Below are 14,722 nucleotides of genomic sequence, written 5' to 3'. Positions count from 1 at the left end.
CTCTCTCTACTTTTCTTTGAATCTTTTCTTCTCATCTCCCTCACTCAGATGGTCCCTTTCCTCCACCTCTCACCCCTCACCATTCGCTCACATTCCTCTTGTCTTTCTCTTTTCTCCTCTCCTAGTCAAACATAGTCAAGGCATACCCTAAGCTTGGCCCAGTGATATGGAAAAAAAGTATCTGGAGATCTCGGGCCTGTCCCAAATACTGTGGTCAAAGGTAGTGTACTATATATGGAATATGGTTCTATTTGGGACAGCCTGACCCTCAGTGGTGTGGAATAGGGTTCTATTTGGGACAGCCTGACCCACAGTGGTGTGGAATAGGGTTCTATTTGGGACAGCCTGACCCTCAGTGGTGTGGAATATGGTTCTATTTGGGACAGCCTGACCCTCAGTGGTGTGGAATAGGGTTCTATTTGGGACAGCCTGACCCTCAGTGGTGTGGAATAGGGTTCTATTTGGGACAGCCTGACCCTCAGTGGTGTGGAATAGGGTTCTATTTGGGACGGCCTGACCCTCAGTGGTGTGGAATAGGGTTCTATTTGGGACAGCGTGACCCTCAGTGGTGTGAAATAGGGTTCTATTTGGGACGGCCTGACCCTCAGTGGTGTGGAATAGGGTTCTATTTGGGACGGCCTGACCCTCAGTGGTGTGGAATAGGGTTCTATTTGGGACAGCGTGACCCTCAGTGGTGTGGAATAGGAGGGAACCTCCAAACCTCAAAGAACAGATAAACTGACTATTGAACATTGACCTCTCTCTCCCCTCTTTCTCTTGTTTTTCTCTTTCTCTTCTCTCTCAGACTGTTCCAGCGTGGTGAGTCGTGCGGAGCTTCAGCGTTTTCCAGTGCAGCGTTTGCTAGGCGAGGGGGAATCGTACGTGGCGCTGGCTGTGGAGACTGCTCTGATTGGCTTAGGCCAGCAGAGGGTGATGCCTGACGGGCTGTATGCCCAGGAGAAGGTGTGTCGCAACGAAGAGCAGCTATTAGCCAAGCTGCAGGAAGTGGAGCTGGATGACATGCTGGTCAAGATCTTCCGCAAGCAAGCCGTCTTCCTGTTAGAGAGTGAGGACACACTATTGGTTAAAGTGTACAATAATCTTCCATAGGGTTGCGTTGGATATGTGTGTTACTGTAGCTGTGAAAGCAGAAAGGGCTTTTTCTCTTTCCTTCCTCTCTCTCCTAGTCTGTCATTTCCTCTCTCCTATTCTCTCCTTTCCTCTCTCATAGTCTCTCCTCTCTCCATAGTTTCTCCTTCCCTCTCTCTCTCCAGTCCTAGTCTCTCTCTCCTCCCTTCTCTCCTAGTCTCTCCATAGTTTCTCCTTCCCTCTCTCCAGTCCTAGTCTCTCTCCTCTCTTCTCTCCTAGTCTCTCCATAGCTTATCCTTCCCTCTCTCCAAGTCTCTCTCCTCTCTCCAAGTCTCTCTCCAAGTCTCTCTCCTCTCTCCATAGTTTCTCCTTCCCTCGCCTCACAAAGTAACACCGGGGACATTGTGTTGACACAGACAGATTATACTATAATCTTGTACTGGGACAGAATGTGACTGCTGGGGTTTGGTTGTGGGAGAGATGGTGGCCATCTCGGAGACCCAGCACTCAAACTGCCAGTCCCACCCTAACTTCTGCCTCTGCCTAGGACAACCAACTACCTTTGGCCTAGTTGGTAATTGAGTCCCAGGTTGTAAAGCCTAAGAGAGACTAGTGGGTGTGTTGTGGTTGGGGGGCCTGTTCAGTGTAAAATAACCCAGCGGAGGCAAGGGGAGGGAGGCCTAGTCTCCCATTCAACACGTCATGGAGAGCGCTTTGTGATACGTGACCCTTTCTCGTCTGGACTAGGAGGAGGAAACAATGAAAGCTAACGTCTAGCTACTTAAAAACACACACAAGTATACTGTACGCAATCATTCTCCATTCTTTTTAAACACATTTAAAATATATATACATCCTAGATCTGAATGAATGAAATATTCTTATTAAATACTTTTTTCTTTACATGGTTGAAGGTGCTGACAACAAAATCACACAAAAATGATCAATGGAAATCAAATGTATCAACCCATGGAGGTCTGGATTTGGAGTCACACTCAAAATTAAAGTGGAAAACCACACTACAGGCTGATCCAACTTTGATGTAATGTCCTTAAAACAAGTCAAGATGAGGCTCAGTAGTGTGTGTGGCCTCCACGTGCCTGTATGACCTCCCTACAACGCCTGGGCATGCTCCTGATGAGGTGGAGGATGGTCTCTTGAGGGATCTCCTCCCAGACCTGGACTAAAGCATCCGCCAACTCCTGGACAGTCTGTGGATGGAGCGAGACATGATGTCCCAGATGTGCTCAATTGGATTCAGGTCTGGGGAATGGGCGGGCCAGTCCATAGCATCAATGCCTTCCTCTTGCAGGAACTGCTGACACACTCCAGCCACATGAGGTCTAGCATTGTCTTGCATTAGGAGGAACCCAGGGCCAACCGCACCAGCATATGGTCTCACAAGGGGTCTGAGGATCTCATCTCTGTACCTAATGGCAGTCAGGCTACCTCTGAAAGAAATGCCACCCCACACCATGACTGACCCACCGCCAAACTGGTCATGCTGGAGGATGTTGCAGGCAGCAGAACGTTCTCTACGGCGTCTCCAGACTCTGTCACGTCTGTCACATGTGCGCAGTGTGAACCTGCTTTCATCTGTGAAGAGTACAGGGCGCCAGTGGCGAATTTGCCAATCTTGGTGTTCTCTGGCAAATGCCAAACATCCTGCACGGTGTTGGGCTGTAAGCACAACCTGTGGACGTCGGGCCCTCATACCACCCTCATGGAGTCGGTTTCTGACTGTTTGAGCAGACACATGCACATTTGTGGCCTGCTGGAGGTCATTTTGCAGGGCTCTGGCAGTGCTCCTCCTGCTCCTCCTTGCAAAAAGGCGGAGGTAGAAGTCCTGCTGCTGGGTTGTTGCCCTCCTACGGCCTCCTCCACGTCTCCTGATGTACTGGTCTGTCTCCTGGTATCGCCTCCATGCTTTGGACACTACGCTGACAGACACAGCAAACCTTCTTGCCACAGCTCACATTGATGTGCCATCCTGGATGAGCTGCACTACCTGAGCCACTTGTGTGGGTTGTAGACTCTGTCTCATGCTACCACTAGAGTGAAAGCACCGCCAGCATTAAAAAGTGACCAAAACATCAGCCAGGAAGCATAGGAACTGAGAAGTGGTCTGTGGTCCCCACCTGCAGAACTACTCCTTTATTGGGGGTGTCTTGCTAATTGCCTATAATTTCCACCTGTTGTCTATTCCATTTGCACAACAGCATGTGAAATGTATTGTCAATCAGTGTTGCTTCCTAAGTGGACAGTTTGATTTCACAGAAGTGTGATTGACTTGGAGTTACATTGTGTTGTTTAAGTGTTCCCTTTATTTTTTTAGCAGTGTATATACAGTATATCACAAAAGTGAGTACACCCCTCACATTTTGTAAATATTTGAGTATATCTTTTCATGTGACAACACTGAAGAAATGACACTTTGCTACAATGTAAAGTAGTGAGTGTACAGCTTGTATCACAGTGTAAATTTGCTGTCCCCTCAAAATAACTCAACACACAGCCATTAATGTCTAAACCGCTGGCAACAAAAGTGAGTACACCCCTAAGTGAAAATGTCCAAATTGGGACCAAAGTGTCAATATTTTGTGTGGCCACCATCATTTTCCAGCACTGCCTTAACCCTCTTGGGCATGGAGTTCACCAGAGCTTCACAGGTTGCCACTGGAGTCCTCTTCCACTCCTCCATGGCGACATCACGGAGCTGGTGGATGTTAGAGACCTTGCACTCCTCCACCTTCCGTTTGAGGATGCCCCACAGATGCTCAATAGGGTTTAGGTCTGGAGACATGCTTGGCCAGTTCATCACCTTTACCCTCAGCTTCTTTAGCAAGGCAGTGGTCGTTTTGGAGGTGTGTTTGGGGTCGTTATCATGTTGGAATACTGCCCTGCGGCCCAGTCTCCGAAGGGAGGGGATCATGCTCTGCTTCAGTATGTCACAGCACATGTTGGCATTCATGGTCCCCTCAATGAACTGTAGCTCCCCTGTGTCGGCAGCACTCATGCAGCTCCAGACCATGACACTCCCACCACCATGCTTGACTGTAGGCAAGACACGCATGTCTTTGTACTCTTCACGTGGTTGCCGCCACACACACTTGACACCATCTGAACCAAATAAGTTTCTTGGTCTCATCAGACCACAGGACATGGTTCCAGTAATCCATGTCCTTAGTCTGCTTGTCTTCAGCAAACTGTTTGCGGGCTTTCTTGTGCATCATCTTTAGAAGAGGCTTCCTTCTGAGACGACAGCCATGCAGACCAATTTGATGCAGTGTACGGCGTTTGGTCTGAGCACTGACAGGCTGACCCCCCACCCCTTCAACCTCTGCAGCAATGCTGGCAGCACTCATACGTCTATTTCCCAAAGACAACCTCTGGATATGACGCTGAGCACGTGCACTCAACTTCTTTGGTCGACCATGGCGAGGCCTGTTCTGATTGGAACCTGTCCAGTTAAACCGCTCTATGGTCTTCTCCACTGTGCTGCAGCTCAGTTTCAGGGTATTGGCAATCTTCTTATAGCCCAGGCCATCTTTATGTAGAGCAACAATTCTTTTTTTCAGATCCTCAGAGAGTTCTTTGCCATGAGGTGCCATGTTGAACTTCCAGTGACCAGTCAGTATGAGGGAGTGTGAGAGCGATGACACCAAATTTAACACACCTGCTCCCCATTCACACCTGAGACCTTGTAACACTAACGAGTCACATGACACCGGGAAGGGAAAATGGCTAATTGGTCCCAATTTGGACATTTTCACTTAGGGGTGTTCTCACTTTTGTTGCCAGAGGTTTAGACATTAATGGCTGTGTGTTGAGTTATTTTGAGGGGACAGCAAATTTACACTGTGATACAAGCTGTACACTCACTACTTTACATTGTAGCAAAGTGTCATTTCTTCAGTGTTGTCACATGAAAAGATATACTCAAATATTTACAAAAATGTTAGGGGTGTACTCACTTTTGTGATATACTGTATATATATTTCACCTTTATTTAACCAGGTAGGCCAGTTGAGAACAATTTCTCATTTACAACTGCGATCTGACCAAGATAAAGCAAAGCAGTGCGACACAAACAACAACACAGAGTTACACATGGGATAAACAAACACAGTCAATAGGAAAAAAATATATATATACAGTTTGTGCAAAAGAGGTAAGATTGGGGAGGTAAGGCAATAAATAGGCCGTTGTGGCGAAGTAATTACAATTTAGCAATTAACACATTCTCCTTAACTCCACCAACGTTAAATTAAATGCATTTCCTGTTTTTGCAACTGATATTTCTGTCTTTGTTCCATCAGCGAACTGTTTCAACCTGACTTCCTGTCTGAACCACGTGTCTTCTGTCTCGTGTTCTTCTTCTCTCCTTGTACCTCCAGGTGGGCCGTACAGCGGCCACGGAGAGATTGTCCACAGAGAGAGTGTTCCCATGCACACCTTCACCCGCTACCTCTTCACCTCTCTCCTACCTCACGACGCTGAACTGGCGTACAAGATTGCACTCAGAGCCATGCGGTGAGGCTCTCTTTTATTATTAGTTGCGGAGTGGCTCTGTTTTGATATTGTTTTGGAAGGGGGAGCTGGATCAGTGAATATGAATGATGTTAACGAGATTTTAATGACTGTGTTATGAGATGGCTCTCACACACCTGGTCAACAGTGTCAGGACAGCTACATGGCTAACACCAAAACCTCTCTGCCATTGGCTTCTCATTGAGATGCTTTGTGAACACTGCTAACACTGGCGACGCTTAATGATTGTCAATGAATGAGAGCTACGAATGAGAGTCACGTATCATTGGGCACTGAAATATGCAAGCCGAAAAACTTTGGCTTGAGTAGTGCCCAAACTATACCTTAGTCAGGCCTCGCCTCCCGCCCTCCCAACCCGCCTCTCTCCCCACCCAGCCCTGTGGAAGGCGAGGGTGAGGTAGAATATTGTGGCCACGTCTAGCTACTCCAGGGACCTGGGTGTCTGTCTGTCTGTCACATAATAAATGTGTTCAATGTGGTGCTGGTTTAATATGATAGCAGCGTATACCTTCCCACTCCCACGGGACAGGGGCTGCTGGTTAAATATAGAGGCCAGGTAAAAGGACTGGCTTTTATCAACCCATTAGAACACTATGATAGACTTACACAGCCTCTCCTTATTCAAACCACTGCTTAGTGCTAAGGAGTTCTATTCAGCTCAAGGAAGTAGTGTGTATGTACTGAACACACACCCTGCTGATTTCACTAGTGCAGGGGCGTTGGAATATCACCTGAATTTATGAAGATTGGTATCCAGCTAGTGTGAAATTACTGTTCCATGTAGCCTCCACTGCTAGTCTGCGTGGCTTGGGGAGCTTTTGTATATCAGGAAGATGTCTTGAGAAGAGGCTTCCAGCGGCTCCTGTGATGGATAGATTGGGGAAGTGAAATGACGTTTGTGAAGTGTTTACTTTGTCTGAGGGTGAAAACCAGGAGGTAAAGAGTTCAGTAGTCTCACTGATGTTCACCAGAAACCAGGACCAGACTATGAAAGAACTGGATATATAGTTGCTCTTTTTTCACTTCTATCTATTTTGCATTCGGAAAGTATTCTGACCTCTTCCCTTTTTCCACATGTTGTTACGTTACAGCCTTATTCTAAAATAGATTAAATACATGTTTTTCCTCATCAATCTACCTACACACAATATCCCATAATGACATCACAATACCCCATAATGACATCACAATACCCCATAATGACATCACAATACCCCATAATGACAAAGCAAAAACAGTTTTTTTTTTATTGTTGCAAATGTAAAAACAGAAACCTTATTTACATAAGTATTCAGACCCTTTGCTATGAGACTCGATATTGAATTCAGGTGCATCCTGTTTCCACTGATCATCCTTGAGATGTTTCTACAACTTTATTGGAGTCCACCTGTGGTAAATTCAAGTGATTGGACATGATTTGGAAAGGCCCACACCTGTCTACATAAGGTCCCACAGTTGACAGTACATGTCAGAGCAAAAACCAAGGCATGAGGTCGAAGGATTTGTCCGTAGAGCTCTGAGACAGGATTGTCGGCACAGATATGGGGAAAGGTAACAAAGAATGTTTGCAGCAATGAAGGTCGCCAAGAACACAGTGGCCTCCATTCTTAAATGGAAGAAGTTTGGAACCACCAAGACTCTTCCTAGAGCTGTCCGCCTGGCCAAACTGAGCAATCGGGGGAGAAGGACCTTGGTCAGGGAGGTTACCAAGAACCCTATGGTCACTGACAGAGCAGCAGAGTTCCTCCTATGGAGGTGGGAGAACCTTGCAGAAGGACAACCATCTCTGCAGCACTCCACCAATCAGGCCAGACGGAAGCCACTCCTCAGTAAAAGGCACATGACAGCCCGCTTTCAGAGATGGAAACCAGGCACCATCCCTACGGTGAAGCATGGTGGTGGCAGCATCATGCTGTTGGGGTATTTTTCAGCGGCAGGGACTTGGAGACTAGTCAAGATCGAGGGAAAGATGAACGGGGCAAAGTACAGAGAGATCCTTGATGAAAACCTGCTCCAGAGTGCTCAGGACCTCAGACTGGGGTGAAGGTTCACATTCCAACAGGACAACGACCCTAAGCACACAGCCAAGACAACGCAGGAGTGGCTTCGGGACAATATATGTTCCTCTCCCCCTCTCTCTCTCTATCAAAGCATCCCACCCTGCTGTGACAGGGCGCTATAGTGCCACAGGACCAATCTGACACCACAGCTGCCCTCATCAGTCGCTTGGGACTGATAGTGTGTTATGGCTTACTGTTAAATGGATTCAAGTCAAGGCTAAGTGTCTTCATTCTTGTGCCAGTGAATAGCTAGCTTTTCACCGGACGCCGACTGGTAAAACGCATCAGGAGGGCGGTCACGTGTGCTAACAAGGCAGAGGTCCCGAGTTTGCTCTAGGTATGGGAGGAAGTGAGCAGTGTGACGTACTTTACACTAGCAATGGATTCGTTTTTATGTGGAATAGATGATGCCGCTTCTGTGTCATTGCATTGAACAACAATATTTAAACCATTTTTATTGAACCTTTATTTAACTTGGCAAGTCAGTTAAGAACAAATTCTTATTTAATATCTAAATAAATAAATACAATATAAATATAGGACAAAACACACATCACAACAAGAGACAACAACATAGCAAGGCAGCAACACAGCATGGTAGCAACACAATAACAACATGGTAGCAGCACAAAACAGGGTACTAACATTGTTGGGCACAGACAACAGCACAGAGGGCAAGAAGGTAGAGACAACAATACATCACACAAAGCAGCCACAACTGTCAGTAAGAGTGTCCATGACTGAGTCTTTGAATGAAGAGATTGAGATAAAACTGTCCAGTTTGAGTGCTTGTTGCAGCTCGTTCCAGTCGCTAGCTTCAGCGAACTGAAAAGACGAGCGACCCAGGGATGTGTGTGCTTTGGGGACCTTTAACAGAATGTGACTGGTGTTGTATGTAGAGGTTGAGGGCTGCAGTAGATATCTCAGATGGGGGGGAATGAAGCCTAAAAGGGTTTTATAAATAAGCATCAACCAGTGGTTCTTGCGACAGGTATACAGAGATGACCAGTTTACAGAGGAGTATAGTGTGCTTTTTATAGTGATGTGTCCTTTAAGGAGAATTGGTGGCAAATATGATGGCCAATAGCCCAGACAGTTCAGATTTTGACTCAAACATGAAGTACTTTCCAAGCTTGGCTTATAAAATCTCCACAATCAGTCCCCACCAGTGGGTCTCTGTAAGGCACACAACGGTGGTAATGTTGACGAGGGTTCCATCTTTAGGGAGAGACATTTTGCTTAGTTCCACCCCACAATGGTCCAGAATCCCCCAGTGTTTTAGCAGATCTTTAGATGTGTTTGTAACGGACCCCTTGTCGCTTTCGCATCGGCACGTCTCCATTTCACACCAAGTCTCGTCTTGCTTTCTCTCACCTTTATCTAGTCAGACTGTTGGCCAGGCGTTTACCTTGTCTGGGCCTGACACACTTCAGCTAATAATCAACATTAGAACCAGACTTGGAGGTATTCCTCACGTAGCAATAGTGTCTCTGGCCCTTTTCTCTGAAATCAAACTGCCATTTAGCATAGTCTTGTAACGTTGCTTTTATGTGTGGGGGTGGGTGAGGGTGGATGGGGGTGGATGGGGGTGGGTGGGTGGGTGTGTGCGTATGGGTTTGATGTGTGTCCAGGCATAGAGGGCTGGAAGGTGAATCCGCTCATTTCCCCATGGACTCAATTAGCTTTGTGATTGGTTGAGATCTGCCCAGGTTCTCTTCTCTTTCCAAGGCAGCAAGAGAGACCTTTGCAACTGGGTTGGAAGATGAGGTTTGAAACTGAGATGAGCTGCCCACAGTAGCACACATAAAGACAAGAATATTGTATACTTCAATGTCTGTCTGTCTGCAGATGAGTAAGACCTATAAAGCGTATTTTAATGTACACTGGTATGGATCCACATACCGGTATGGATCTTTACAATACTGTCTATAACGGTATTTGTATAAAGTGCTAAGTAAATGAAAAGTTCTACAAATTGGACTACTTAACTGTCAGTTTGGTTGAGTATAAAAGAATAGAAAAAAAAAAAAAAAAGAATAGAGAAGGACATTAAAACAACTTATAATTAATTTACTGCCATCCTAGGGTCATGCACTACTCATAACATATTTAGACTTTTATTATTCAGAAACAGAAAATGCCATCAAAAATAAGAAAAATATTGTGATATATTTTGGCCAGCAGGTATAGCAGGCCTATGTTCTTAATTACCAGTAATTCAAGTCAAGAAAACAGTCATGATGCTACTGTTGCTTCAGTTCTGGTTGGAAGTCATTCTTGGTTGGAAGTCAATTGCAGTATGCCAACACCTTTAATGTACTCCAGAACACTGACACAATCTTGCTGATTATACTTTGTGCACGTGCTTGTGTTTGTGTGTTTGTGATCCAAATTAGCATTATGGTTTTTCTGTGCTCCTCAGGTTGCCTGTGTTGGAGTCCACAGCCTCGTCAGGTGACCTGTCGCGACCCCATCACATGGTGTCTGTGGTCCCTAACCGTTACCCTCGCTGGTTCACACTCACCCACATAGAGTCCCAGCAGTGTGAACTGGCCTCCACCATGCTCACTGCAGCCAAAGGTACACACACACACATATACACTTATACACACACATACATACATACATTCATTCATTCATTTTGGTCCCTTTGTCATTGTACTGTATGTGGTTGTTCTGTTGGTCCAGGTGATAGTCGTAAGCTGGAGACTGTACTAGAGTCCATCCAGAAGAACATCCATTCCTCATCTCACATCTTTAAACTGGGCCAGGATGCCTTCAAGATCGCTACTCTGATGGACAGCTTGCCAGACATCACACTGCTCAAAGTCTCACTGGAGCTGGGGCTGCAGGTACACACACACACACACACACACACACCTCTCTACCATCCCTAACTGTCTCTCATTCACAGGTGATGAGGATAACCCTGTCTACGTTGAACTGGAGGAGGAGGGAGATGGTACGGTGGTTAGTTACCTGTGCCACTGAAGTAGGTAAGTGTACAACGTTTCCCTTCCTATGATATACCACAAACCGTGAGCTCCAGAATTATCAGGACAGTGACACATGTTGGATTGTTTTGGCTCTCTACGCCAGCACTTTGGATGTGAAATAATACAAGGGGGGTTCTACTAAACGAATGTACAAAAAGTTAGAGGCATAAATATCATACCCCCCCAAAAATGCTAACCTCCCCTGTTATTGTAATGGTGAGAGGTTAGCATTATTGGGGGTATGATATTTGTGCCTCTAACTTTCTCCCTCATCATTATTCACAATTAATTCAGGATTATCCGTAATCATGGTAACATCCACATGAATGTAGAAGTGTTCAGAAACATGTTCTATTCTTATTTACAATAAAAGTGACTCCAAAATGACACAATACATTATTTACCATTAATTTCTATTGGGCGTAAAACATTATCTGAAACACAACCAAAACAAACCGCAAATGCATCTGACAAATTTGTAGACTCACAATTGTGTGCTATGAATATGGCACCAAATATGATACTTTTTTTAATACCCAAGTGAAATTGTCCCATTTAGTTTTGATCCCCTAAAATGGGGGGACTATGTACAAAAAGTGCTTTAATTTCTAAACGGTTCACCCAATATGGATAAAAATACCCCCAAATTAAAGCTGACAATTTCCTCGGCCCCGCGGAAATTGAATTAACATAATACAAAAATCCTCATGAACACCTGTTTAAGCTAGAGATATCTGCTATTTTGCATGGGCTCAATCTACTGCATCCGCCAATATCGCCCTTACACATCTGTGGTGAAAGGTGGCAGAGCTAGAGCGGTGTTCGTCAGACCATGAGACATCTGTGGTGAAAGGTGGCAGAGCTAGAGCGGTGTTTGTCAGACCATGAGACATCTGTGGTGAAAGGTGGCAGAGCTAGAGCGGTGTTCGTCAGACCATGAGACATCTGTGGTGAAAGGTGGCAGAGCTAGAGCGGTGTTCGTCAGACCATGAGACATCTGTGGTGAAAGGTGGCAGAGCTAGAGCGGTGTTTGTCAGACCATGAGACATCTGTGGTGAAAGGTGGCAGAGCTAGAGCGGTGTTCGTCAGACCATGAGACATCTGTGGTGAAAGGTAGCAGAGCTAGAGCGGTGTTCGTCAGACCATGAGACTTCCTGAAAATCTGTCTTCTCACGACAATGTCTGTAGTATCCAAACGGTTTGGCCTACAAACAAAGATGAGACTCTCGCGAACTTGGTGTTTTGCTCTACGACCCCCCACAAGCGTCTTGGGACTGGTCTGAAGTCGGTACACACAATCTGCCAACTTATGTCTGTAGTGTTTGAGTACACACTAATATGACCCCTCGGAGGGAAGGTGAGTCTCTCAAGAACACGTACATGTTGGTTGTTTTGCTCTACAAGCTCACAAGACTCATCTAAAGGTCCCCGGTACCAGTTGTAAAAAATGATGTGTATATGGATCTAGTTTAGTGCCTAAAATAAGGGGTTAAATGTTTAAAAAAATCAAATCAAATCAAATGTATTTATATAGCCCTTCGTACATCAGCTGATATCTCAAAATGCTGTACAGAAACCCAGCCTAAAACCCCAAACAGCAAGCAATGCAGGTGTAGAAGCACGGTGGCTAGGAAAAACTCCCTAGAAAGGCCAAAACCTAGGAAGAAACCTAGAGAGGAACCAGGCTATGTGGGGTGGCCAGTCCTCTTCTGGCTGTGCCGGATGAAGATTATAACAGAACATGGCCAAGATGTTCAAATGTTCATAAATGACCAGCATGGTCAAATAATAATAAGGCAGAACAGTTGAAACTATATATATATATATATATATATAGTAGATATACATTTATATATATATATATATATATATATATATATAGTAGATATACATTTAAGTGTAAAATGTTTCCTGATCTTTCTTATACTGTATCTCACTCAGATATAGGACAGTCACTTCAGAACAAACTTTCTTTAGACACTCAGATATAGGACAGTCACTTCAGAACAAACTTCCTTTAGATTTTTTTGGGGGACTATCTTGTTCCATGTAGTGAATCTGTTAATAGCAGTGATGCCAAATTCAATGTTTCATCAAATAAACCCCTTAAGGGGTTTTACATTTCAATATCAAATAGCTAAATGATCCTCGCTATGGCCATCTTAAAACAATTCCGTCCATTAGTTTAGTAGAACCCCCTTTTTATTATTTTAAATCCAAAGTGCTGGAGTACCGAGCCAAAACAACACAAAATGTGTCACTGTCCCAATACTTCTGGAGCTCACTGTATTTAGTTCATATTTAGTTAAGTATATATTTAGTTCAGTATGAGGGCTTCAAAATAAATATTGTTATTCAAATTACTCTGCTGACTTCTCGTTCTTGTGTGTGTGTGTGTGTGTGTGTGTGTGTGTGTGTGTGTGTGTGTGTGTGTCAGGGGTGTATGCGTTGGACAGCATCATGCAGAGTTGGTTCACCCTCTTCACCCCGACCGAGGCCACCAGCATCGTGGCCACCACTGTCATGTCCAACACCACCATCGTCCGGCTGCACCTGGACTGTCACCAGCAGGAGAACCTGGCCTCCTCCGCCCGGACCCTGGCCCTGCAGTGTGCCATGAAGGACCCCCAGAACTGTGCCCTCTCCGCCCTCACGCTCTGCGAGAAGGACCACATAGCCTTCGAGACGGCCTACCAGATCGTTCTGGACGCGGCCGCCACGGGGATGAGCTACACACAGCTGTTCACAATAGCCAGGTACATGGAGCACAGGGGGTACCCTATGAGGGCGTACAAGCTAGCCACGCTAGCCATGGCTCATCTAAACCTCAGCTACAACCAGGATACCCACCCAGCCATCAACGACGTGCTGTGGGCCTGCGCTCTGAGTCACTCGCTGGGAAAGAACGAGCTGGCCGCCGTCATCCCCCTGGTGGTGAAGAGTGTGAAGTGTGCCACGGTGCTGTCAGATATTTTGCGGCGGTGCACACTGACCACGCCGGGGCTGGTGTCCGCACTGCACAGCCGTAGGAACTCTGGGAAGCTGATGTCACTGGACAAAGCTCCTCTCAGGCAGCTGCTGGACGCTACCATCGGGGCCTACATCAACACCACGCACTCTCGCCTCACGCACATCAGCCCACGCCACTACAGCGAGTTCATAGAGTTCCTGGGGAAGACCCGGGAGACGTTCCTCATGGCCCAAGATGGACACATCCAGTTCACACAGTTCATAGACAACCTCAAACAGATCTATAAGGGAAAGAAGAAACTCATGATGCTGGTGAGGGAGAGGTTCGGCTGACCAGGGTCGGCCCCTAGGGATAGGTTCGGCTGACCAGGGTCGGCCCCTAGGGACAGGTTCGGCTGACCAGGGTCGGCCCCTAGGGACAGGTTCGGCTGGCCAGGGTCGGCCCGAGGGACAGGTTCGGCTGACCAGGGTCGGCCCCGTGGGAGAGGTTCGGCTGACCAGGGTCTGCCCCGAGGGGGAGGTTCGGCTGACCAGGGTCTGCCCCGAGGGGGAGGTTCGGCTGACCAGGGTCGGCCCCGAGGGGGAGGTTCGGCTGACCAGGGTCGGCCCCGAGGGGGAGGTTCGGCTGACCAGGGTCGGCCCCGAGGGGGAGGTTCGGCTGACCAGGGTCGGCCCCGAGGGAGAGGTTAGGCTGACCAGGGTCGGCCCCTAGGGACAGGTTCGGCTGACCAGGGTCGGCCCCGAGGGGGAGGTTCGGCTGACCAGGGTCGGCCCCGAGGGGGAGGTTCGGCTGACCAGGGTCGGCCCCGAGGGGGAGGTTCGGCTGACCAGGGTCGGCCCCGAGGGAGAGGTTAGGCTGACCAGGGTCGGCCCCGAGGGAGAGGTTCGGCTGACCAGGGTCGGCTACTAGTACTTTTATAATAACTTGAGTCTGCCTTTTGAACTTCTTTAGACTTAAACATGGACAAGTAAAGAGTTGGAGGACAAAGCAAAAGAAGAAGGAAAAAACTATTTCCAGAGCCACACAGTATTATCATTCTTGCTGTTATTGTTATA

General features: G+C 46.8%; 1 protein-coding gene across 1 annotated transcript in view; it reads left to right on the top strand.

Annotated features, from left to right (window-relative positions):
- Positions 1 to 14,234, top strand: part of LOC139389454 (zinc finger SWIM domain-containing protein 6-like) — a 64,108-nt gene extending 49,874 nt beyond the window's left edge. Inside the window, exons 9-14 of the mRNA XM_071136222.1 lie at positions 806 to 1,066; positions 5,487 to 5,622; positions 10,123 to 10,280; positions 10,389 to 10,552; positions 10,615 to 10,696; positions 13,134 to 14,234. Coding sequence (XP_070992323.1) covers positions 806 to 1,066; positions 5,487 to 5,622; positions 10,123 to 10,280; positions 10,389 to 10,552; positions 10,615 to 10,696; positions 13,134 to 13,999 — 1,667 coding nt within the window. The 3' untranslated portion in view covers positions 14,000 to 14,234. The remainder of the gene's footprint in view (positions 1 to 805; positions 1,067 to 5,486; positions 5,623 to 10,122; positions 10,281 to 10,388; positions 10,553 to 10,614; positions 10,697 to 13,133) is intronic.
- Positions 14,235 to 14,722: the final 488 nt, after the last annotated feature.

This window comes from Oncorhynchus clarkii, chromosome 30 (assembly GCF_045791955.1).
Source record: "Oncorhynchus clarkii lewisi isolate Uvic-CL-2024 chromosome 30, UVic_Ocla_1.0, whole genome shotgun sequence".
NCBI classification, from domain to species: Eukaryota; Metazoa; Chordata; class Actinopteri; order Salmoniformes; family Salmonidae; genus Oncorhynchus; species Oncorhynchus clarkii.
This window is presented reverse-complemented; position numbering and strand designations above follow the sequence as displayed.